Raw genomic sequence first — 9,494 nt, forward strand, 5'->3', positions numbered from 1 at the left:
TCTAAACTCGCTTTGTGAAACCGAAAACCCAGAGTTTTCGTTAACTCAGGGTATACTTACTCAGAGTTTGCACTAAACCGGCTTCCTGAAACAGGGCCCTGATGCTCCACTCAGACCTCGGACTTGATGTCATGCTATCGTTTCTGAATGGTGGGATATTCAGAGGCTTTTGTGTCAGTCAGCAGCGTCACGCACAAAAACCTGCTGTTTCAAACGGCCCCACGCCGTGATGTGGCTGCTGCAGCAACACACAAAAACAGCTGCGCACTCTACTCACCTCCAGCACCATCAGCGGGACTGCGCTCTCTTTGATTTTATGCCTGTTCCATCCAGTGACGCGTGCACACGCAAAGCCAGCTCCAGCTACAATTTCTGGTAGAAGCTCCTCCCACTGACGCTGACATCAGCAGTACCAGTCTTCTAATGCAAGTGGATCCGAACTGAAATCCTCAGTGGAAAAGGGACAACACAGACACTGGAGGACTCACCTGTCTCCCACCTGTTGTCACACTGAATGCTGCAGATTGACAGTGGAGGGAGGGGTCTCGTACAGGTGTGTGCAATCACACAGGTCAGGCTGATGAAGGTGAAGCTCAGCAGCGTGAAGCCTGTAAGTCTTCTGAGGGTGAACGTGAGACAGACATGCTGCTGCTGGTCGTCTGTGTTCTGTCGGTCTACACAGGTGAGACAAGTCTCCCCCCCACCACACACACACACACTGCTGGTTTGTGTTTGTGCAGCCTGATCAGTCACCTGCTAGTAGGACTATTTTTGGATGCAGAGTTTACAACTATTACACCTGAGGGTGTCCTCGAGTGTCCTGAAGACACAGCGACTCCAAAACCGTTTTAAATGGTTTTTATGTTTGCTGTGCGTTACAGCTGTTAATATTTTGTTTGCAGCTGGAGGTTCGACACAGATCCAGAATCAGCGGAACCCCACTGTAAATGGAACTGCGCAGGAAAGCTCGCTGTTCTCCGCACGCTTCGGCTTCACAGGTGATCCACGCGTTAACGAGTCCGAGGTTTTTACGTTACACGTGGGAACCCGGTGATTATGGAGTGCCAGGACTGCCATAATGAATTAATTAAATACACCATTAAATAATTAATTAAATGTGTGAATAATTAAACTGTGAAATACATGAATATTTAATTAAATGTGTCAATAATTAATGTGTCAATTAATAAATTAAACGTGTCAATTAATGTGTCAATAATTAATTAATTAAATATGTCAATAATTAATTAAATGTGTCAATAATTAATTAAATGTGTCAATGATTAATCAATTACATGTGTCATAACTATTTATTTAATTAATTAATTCCAATTTTAATTAATTATTGCCACATTTAATTATTTAATGGTGTATTTAATTAATTCATTATGGCAGTCCTGGCGCTCCATGGGTGATATGAAAGATGCTCAGTAAAATGAGAAATAAAATGACCTCATGAAAAGAAAAGAATATATATATATATATATATATATATATATATATATATATATATATATATATATATATATATTAAAAAACAAGTTTCTTTTACAAATATTTTTATTTTGTTATCGTTATAGGCTTGTAATAGTATTAAAATGGAAATATTTTAGTTTTTGAAGAGGAAGAATCATACGCATATGATTTAAACATTTTTTAAATGCTTTTTTAAAGATAATTTAGAAATGTTACTTTAAAGTATGTAAGTTTGTATTAAAACAGTAAAATCCTGTGAAACCCTGCCAGATCTTCACTGACAAATAAAAATGTTTCATGTTTTTAAATTGGTGCTGAAAATATTTTAACTCTTTATATGTTGTACCATGCTGCCTGTGCTTTTATTTTGAAGTTTCTCCTTAAACCCGTTGGCTTATTTATGTATTTATGGTCATTTTTCTGTAACATTGGCGGTTGAACAGTTTTTATCTGAAATAATTAGCTGAGCTCTCTTCTGACCTCTGCCCTCAGACCTCGCCGGGGTGCGCTCCTTCATGCTGGAGCAGGAGCTGGAAACCCGAATCATCGGGGGTCAGGAGGCCTGGGCTCACTCGTGGCCCTGGCAGGTTTCCCTGCAGCTCGCCTCCATGCCAGCCTGCGGGGGTGCTATCGTCAGCCCGCTGTGGGTCATCTCTGCTGCCCACTGCTTCGTAAGGTCAGAGGTCACGTTTGTTTTGTCGCAGCCTCTGCAGTTGGCTTTTTTTTTTCTTTTTTCTTTTTTTTTTTTGTAAATAGTTTAGAATAGTTTGAGATGTTCAGAGAGGGTTCCAGTGTTAGACCTGGTCAGATGGTAGCAGTAGTACATGTAATACATTTAGAGCGTTTTTGGCTCAGAACAACCTTCTCTGACACCAGGACAGATCCAGGATCAGGTTTATCACCTCTGTGTTTGACGTGGTAATCTGCAGCACAGGGGTGCTACAGGGCACGGTTCTCTCACCCTTCCTGTTTAGCCTGTATACTTCGGACTTCTGTTATAATTTGGACCATTGCCACCAACAGAATTTCTCAGATGATACAGCCATCAACGGATGCATATCATACAGGAATGATCAGGAATAGATGAGGGTCATCACTGACTTTGTTGGCTGGTATGAGACCAACGCACTCCAAATCAACGCCAGCAAGACAAAGGAGATGGTCATAGACTTCAGGAGGAAGTAAACCCCTACAAACACTGGTTAACATCCAAGGAGAAGACACTGAGATTGTGGACTTTTACAAGTACCTGGTTGTTCACCTCAGCAATAAACTGGCCTGGACTAAAAATACAAATGTCCTGTATAAGCAGGGCCAGAGTCAACGCCACCTGCTGAGGAGACTGAGGTCCTTCGGAGTCTGCAGGACTCTGTTAAGGACATTCTATGACACTGTGGTAGCATCTGCCTTTTTCTATGCAGTGGCCTGCTGGGGAGCGGATGCATGGACAGGAGCAGGACTGACAAACTGGTGTGGAGGTCTTATTCTGTGCTGGGATGTCCTCTGGAGCCAGTGGGCAAGAGGAGGATCTTAGTAAAGCTGACATTCATCATGAACAACCAACATCTCCCTCTACATGAGTCTGTGAGTGTGCTGAGCAGCTCCTTTAGTCAGAGACTGAAACACCCTCGCTGCAGGAAGGAGCGCTTTCGCAGATCATTCATCCCAACAGCAGTTTGACTCTATAACTCCTCAATCACAATGTCATGAGTCACTGGACATTGTGGACATCTACGGTCACAACTCATGCATAATGTACCTTTATATGTATGGACATGTGCAGGTGTATGTGTATGTATACATATGTATATTTAGTGTGTACTTGTCTATACTCATAGATATCTATTACTTAGTAATAGATATGGTAGAATAGTGAAATTTATGTCTTGCATATTTCCACAACCCTCTATCCATAATCACATACTGTGTGTGCCGTTATAGTGTATTATTTTACTTATTTTGTATTTAATGTGTTTTATTTGTATTTTTTGTGTTTTTCTTCTGATATCTGTACCTGAGCTGAGGAAATGCACAAATTTCCCTGCTGTGGGATCAATACAGTCTTATCTTATATCTTATCTTACTGAATACACATCAAACTAAGTCAGCAACTTTATTTATATGGTATAATAGTAACAGTCACCCCGAGGTGTTTTATGTTGGAATGTAAAGACTGTACAATAATACATCAGTACTAAGTATTATGTCATGACTTGTGTTACAGGCATAATAAAGTATCCTTGTGGATGGTTCTTGCTGGAAAACATGACCTGGATAAAGCTGAGGAGCCTCAGGAGCAGGTCAGGCACTGAACTGTAAACTCTGTTTGTCATCAAAAACGTCAGCTGAAGGCTGATCAGTCGAGCAGCATTGCAGACAGCAGTGACTCTGTGTCCAGGGTTTAGAACAAAACTTAAAATGTGGGTCATACCATCATGTGCTAACACACTGCACAAGGATTTTTGTCACTTTGCAAAAACAGCAGTAATAACCTAAGACATTGACTGCATAGCTTATGATGTTTTAAGGAGGAATAATAATATGATTGCTTTTCATTGTCATTTATTGTTGGGTTGCTGAGGAGCCTCGGTCTGTGGATATCTGGGTGGGATCGGAGTTAGGCTCCAGGCTGTGTTCTCTTGGTTCTTTGTCTGTGCTACCTCCAAGGAACCAATCGTCCTGATGTGAAATGAGAAAATGTTCCCATCTCTCTGCTTAGCTGGTGGGAGTCTCCATGATCTTCATTCATCACAGCTACAACACTGAGTCTAAAGAGAGCGACATTGCTCTGGTGAAGCTGGAGAAACCACTGGAGTTCAACCACTTCGTCAGACCCATCGACATCTGGATGACGCCGCTGCCTCTGCTCATGAAATGCACCATCACTGGCTGGGGCTCCACCCGAGAGAGTGAGTAAATGTTTGCTGTACACAGGAAGCTGGGGTTCTTCAGGTGTGATCTGAGCCTTTGTGTTCTTTCTCCATCACCAGATGGCCCTCGAGTCAACAGACTGCAGGAAGTGAATGTGACCATCCTGCCCTCGGATACCTGCAACCAGTACTACCTAGGCAGGATCAGGCCCTCCATGTTTTGTGCTGGGAAGGATGAAGGGGGACTGGATGCCTGTCAGGTACAAGCTGAACATCTGTGCAGCCTGAAAACAAGGAATGTTCATCATGTGGACCAGGAAACCTCAGTCAGCATGTATCTGGAGAGTATTGAGAAACTCGTGTGGTGTCTGTGTTCCTGTATGTGTGTCAGGGGGACTCTGGAGGTCCTCTGTCCTGCTTCACAGGCACCAGGTATGAGCTGGCAGGTTTGGTGAGTTGGGGGGTGGGTTGTGGTCGTGCCAAAAGACCTGGAGTGTACACCAGAGTGCAGCAGCATGTTCAGTGGATGTCTGACACCATGGGTGAGTTTCAGAGTCCACGACCTTTCTACACCTGCAGCAGGTGGAGTCTGTTCTGAAGGACTTCTTCCATTTCCAGGTGATCAGGCTCAAGTGTCTGAAGATGACCTCATAGAGGAAGGTAAGCTTTTTCTTTTTTCTTTTTTTCTTTTTTTTAATCACACCATCTTTAAACTGCAACAGAAGATCCACCAGTCAGTGTATCAACATGTAGTTCAGGTGTTTCTATTTTGTCCCTTCCTGCATGTGGGGGTAACAGAGGAGTGCGGTAAGCAGCAGAGCTCCGGCTGTGATCAGACTCCCGGCCTCGCCGAAATCTCGCTGTCCGTGGACGGCGTGTTGTCCGTGGTGAATGTGACTGAGTCCTGCCCCTTCCTCTGGCCCTGGCAGGTCAGCCTACAGTTTAATGGTCGCCACTACTGCAGCGGCGCTCTGATCCACCCCCACTGGGTTATCACCGCCAAACACTGCGGCGTCAGGTAGTCCTGCTACCATTAATACTGGCTCCAGTACTGCAGTGTAATCTGTCACGTGTCAGCTCTGCTAATGTTCCTACTGACGACGACGACTACTGCAGGGCTAAAGAGGATGTGGCAGTTTTGGGGCTTCATGACATCAAGTTCCTGCCAGTTCAAACCATCCTGGTGGACAAAGTCTTTAACCCGCCGCAGAAAACGGGCTTCCCCCCAAAGTCTAACCTGGCACTGCTTCACCTGAGCAGTGCTGCCAGACTTGGTGAGCCTGAACCTTCAGGAGATTTGACTCTGAGAAGTCTTCACTGTGTCTGAGAAATCTTCACTGTGCCCTGACTCTGTCTACAGGTTCTGAAGTGTCTCCAGTTTGTGTCCCTGATGAGGATGATGACCTGGATGACACCTGGTCTTGTATCACAGCTGGCTGGGGAGCAACTAAAGCGAAAGGTAACATCCTCATTCCTCCTGCATAGTGTACAGAACAGGAACAACCAGTAGTTTGGTGTGTGATCAGACTGAGTCATGTGACAGGACTTCAGACCTGTGTATCCTGATCGTACTTTACACTGACCCTTCTTAATTTGGTAGAGGGTGTTGATCCAGACCGGCTGCATCACGCTGGGCTCACACTCGTCAACGCAACCTCCTGCAGGCAGAAATGGGGAGGCTTCGTCACTGACTCTCACATCTGTTCACATCCTGCAGGCTCCACATCCTGTATGGTAACTAAACCCGACATCGGTTTGGTGTTCCTTTCAAAGCACAGCTGTCCGGCACAACTTCATCTACTGCACACAGCAGTGGATACCATTAATGTTCAGTGTTGGTGGGAGCTGTTTTGACCACCTGTAAAGCTATTAATACAGGATGGATATCCATCCATGTAATTTATCAGTGAAACATCCTCTTCCCTTAAAGATGCATCACTGAACACAAGCTTTGTGAAGAAAGAGAAATGACATCACTGAGGTGCTTTAGGTGATTTCAGGTTGTGGATTTTCCATTTTAAACATTTATCAGGGAGGATAAACAAATTTTTATTTTTTAAATCCTAAAGCTATTTTGATGATCTGGACACTCCTCTAAACTCCACGATCTCATGTCCAGTCTGTGGTGCCTCTCTGTAATCATAAGCTGTTCTTTAACTCTTTACAAAAGTTGCTTGGGTTTTACCTTAATCAGTGTTTCTTCCAGAAGGAAATGTTCCAAGTCTGAGGTTCATGAGCCTGTAGCTCCAGCTGGGTCCATAAGTACTTGAACAATAGCATAAATATAAGAACAATTTCTCAAATTTATAAAAATCCCCGCTGACTACTTGCTGTGTTTCCTCCTCGTGATGCTGTGCAGGTCTTTACTTCAGCACTTTCAGATGCTTTCTGGCTCTCTGCCTTCAGTTTGGTATTTAATGCCCAACTGAGGGTCTAGTTTGCTGCTTCATTATCAATAAATGTTCATCATTCATATTTTGTGTCTTGGCTGTGAAGGTTAGGCCTGCTGAGTATAAAAATGTCTGTACTTCATAAACAGTTACTGTAATATTTTGTTAAACCTCTTGATTTAGAGCTAAAAGTCTTCACTTCAATGTTGATTAACAAAAACATTGTCCAAATATTTATGGATCCAACATGGCTGACGTGGAAGACCTTCAGCCCTCATCGTGTGTGTGTGTGTGTGTGTGTGTGTGTGTGTGTGTGTGTGTGTGTGTGTGTGTGTGTGTGTGTGTGAGTGATGATAACCATCAGGAGAAACTCACTCTTTGTCTCTGCAGGGAGACGCTGGAGCACCACTCTTCTGTCAGAAATATGGCACCTACTTCCTGTTTGGTGTTGTCACATGGGGCAGCTGGCACTGCGACTCAGAGAAGCCAGCCATCTTCACCAGAGTGTCAGATTATCAGTCGTGGATCAGAAAGATGATTTTCAAATTCTGACTGAAAATAAACTCTTTAATCAAGCTGACTTTTACTCTTCATCACACATTCAGTCCAGATGTTCCAGTTTTACATCTGGTTGGTTGGTCAGCCATGGTTCCAAGTTTTAAATTAGATTTTTGTTTTTATTATAAATCTCTTCAATCTGTCAGTTTCGGTCTGTGGAAGCAGATCATTGATCCTTGCTATAAAAAGGATCAGAAACGTTTTCTTTGACACGTCTTTGTTTTTCTTAAATACAGTCGCGTCTTTGAGTCTGAATCTGGATTTGATTTTTTTTAAATGCTGATGCGTTGGACTCTGAAGCAGCTTCATAAACCGGGTTACAGATGCTGCATCATCCTCTTTTCATGCCAACCACAGGCACAGCAGGAAATGCCTTAAATAACACCCAAAACAAAAGCTGCAACTTTGTAGAAAAGACTTGGCTCAAACTCACCAATAAGTCCTTATTAAGTGTTTTAGGGTAATTATAGTAAATGCATGTCTATAAATCCATTATTTTCTGCTGCTTCTCCGGGTCCTTTCATAGTCCAAGCAGACTCCCAGACCTCTTTGTGCCAGCCGCCTCCTCCAACTCTTCTGATGCGAGTAAAATCACCTCATTGACAGGCAAAATAACTACTGAGGTAAAGTGGAGATGAAAAGGGGAAGAAACGGAGGTAGAACAAACTCTGACTTTGAGATGGGCAACTTTGAGTCTTCACTTCATCTGAAGCTATAACTTTATATCATATTTGCTTTTTTTTTTGCTTTTTTTTTTAACTGTGTAATTCAAGCTTTTTTCAGAGCTTCTTTTATATGTGTGTAACCAACAACATGAATCAACAGACCAACTCCTGACAGGTTATAATGGTCAAATTAATCAGTTACATCTAAACGTAAAAATAACACATCCACCTCTGAGGATTTAAAGTGAAGATTACCAGCAGTTCTCCATCACTCCACAGGGTGAAGCTGCAACACACTGATAATCATAGAATTTACACTTGATCATAGAAGCAGAGTATGCTGTTTATGTGACTGTAAAGCCAACTTAGCTTTATTTATAGAGCAACAAATCACAACAAGGGGCTTTCTAATGTAAAGACAACAGCTATTCCAGTCCAGAGGGATGCAATAAAATATGCATTTATAAATTAATTTTTAATTGTATTTATTTAATACAGTAATTTATTATTTAACAATTTAGTTTAAAATTAAAACACTTAAAATGAATGATTAATCCATTAATAAATACTTCAAATCCATGTTGGATTTCACAAAATATTATTAAACTCTCAATAAAAGTCTCATTTCAAAAAACAATTTTTAAATCCCAAATTAGCAAACAGATTTTTTTTAAATTCAATTTAAAAAGAGAAATAAAGATTTATTTAACATGGCAGTTCCACTCATTTTCAAATCCATTTCCCTTTCCTGTTAGCTCACAGACTAGCTATTATATTAAATGGATGGAAATGAAGTTTAGTTATTAATAAAATATATGTAATGAAAACCAAAGCTGAAGTTGATTCAGTTGAGTCTAAAACATGTGACGCTAGAGACACCAGCAACCAGAGTCAATCCAGGGGCCCCAGCAGGGAGCTGTGAGAAATTTCAAACTGCTGACTAAGGGTAAACATAAATTCAGTAAAAAATATAGTTCACGTCAGCAGTAATGATTATGTTGTGTCACTGAAATCAATATTTCTAGAAATTTGGCCAAATTTATTAAAACCTCCCAAACGTGACTATCTAGAGTTGCCCCTTAGAGCCTGCGTCTGCTCCCAGACCAACTAAAAGCAAGCTAGAAACCAGCAAAAATATCACAACTGTATTTCCTTTTTTTATGTTTATATTCTCATGTTTTTATTGCACATCTGGTTCTTCAAATTCAAATTCAAATTTTATTTGTCACGTACACAGTCATACACAGTACGATATGCAGTGAAATGCTTGGACAACTGCTCGTGACCTAAAGAAAACAAAAAAAAGGAAAAGGCTATGAATAAGATAGGAAATAAATATGAAAAATTAAAAAGGGTAAATTTTACTAGGAAGGAATAAAATATAAATTAAGGTTAAAAATGAAATAACTGTACAACACAAATTAGAATGAAGGGTAAATTTAACTGGGAAAGAATAAGATAAAATATATAAATTAAAGTTGAAAATAAAATAACTGTACAACAAAATACACAATATAGAACTATATAAGAACGTA

The 9,494-nt window shown here is 41.3% G+C and overlaps 2 protein-coding genes across 6 annotated transcripts in view; one reads left to right on the forward strand and one right to left on the reverse strand.

Moving 5' to 3' along the window:
• Positions 1-9,494, reverse strand: part of LOC113009092 (UPF0606 protein KIAA1549) — a 30,115-nt gene that overhangs the window by 19,797 nt on the left and 824 nt on the right. The window lies entirely within an intron of this gene.
• On the forward strand, positions 291-7,316 carry ovch1 (ovochymase 1). Its single transcript, XM_026147194.1, has 13 exons — positions 291-682; positions 903-998; positions 1,969-2,152; positions 3,701-3,776; positions 4,196-4,385; positions 4,467-4,606; positions 4,738-4,888; positions 4,965-5,006; positions 5,145-5,364; positions 5,463-5,620; positions 5,707-5,805; positions 5,947-6,080; positions 7,127-7,316. Exons 1-13 carry the CDS (start codon positions 643-645, stop codon positions 7,286-7,288), a joined length of 1,692 nt encoding a protein of 563 aa, XP_026002979.1. The 5' UTR covers positions 291-642; the 3' UTR covers positions 7,289-7,316.

The sequence above is a fragment of the Astatotilapia calliptera genome, chromosome 17 (genome assembly GCF_900246225.1).
Source record: "Astatotilapia calliptera chromosome 17, fAstCal1.2, whole genome shotgun sequence".
Lineage (NCBI taxonomy): Eukaryota > Metazoa > Chordata > Actinopteri > Cichliformes > Cichlidae > Astatotilapia > Astatotilapia calliptera.

Coding starts and splice junctions, on each gene's coding strand:
- ovch1 (XM_026147194.1), top strand. CDS start 643: ATGCTGCTGCTGGTCGTCTGTGTTCTGTCGGTCTACACAG. Junction 4,386..4,466: donor CTGGGGCTCCACCCGAGAGA/GTGAGTAAATGT, acceptor CTCCATCACCAG/ATGGCCCTCGAGTCAACAGA. Junction 6,081..7,126: donor CAGGCTCCACATCCTGTATG/GTAACTAAACCC, acceptor TTGTCTCTGCAG/GGAGACGCTGGAGCACCACT.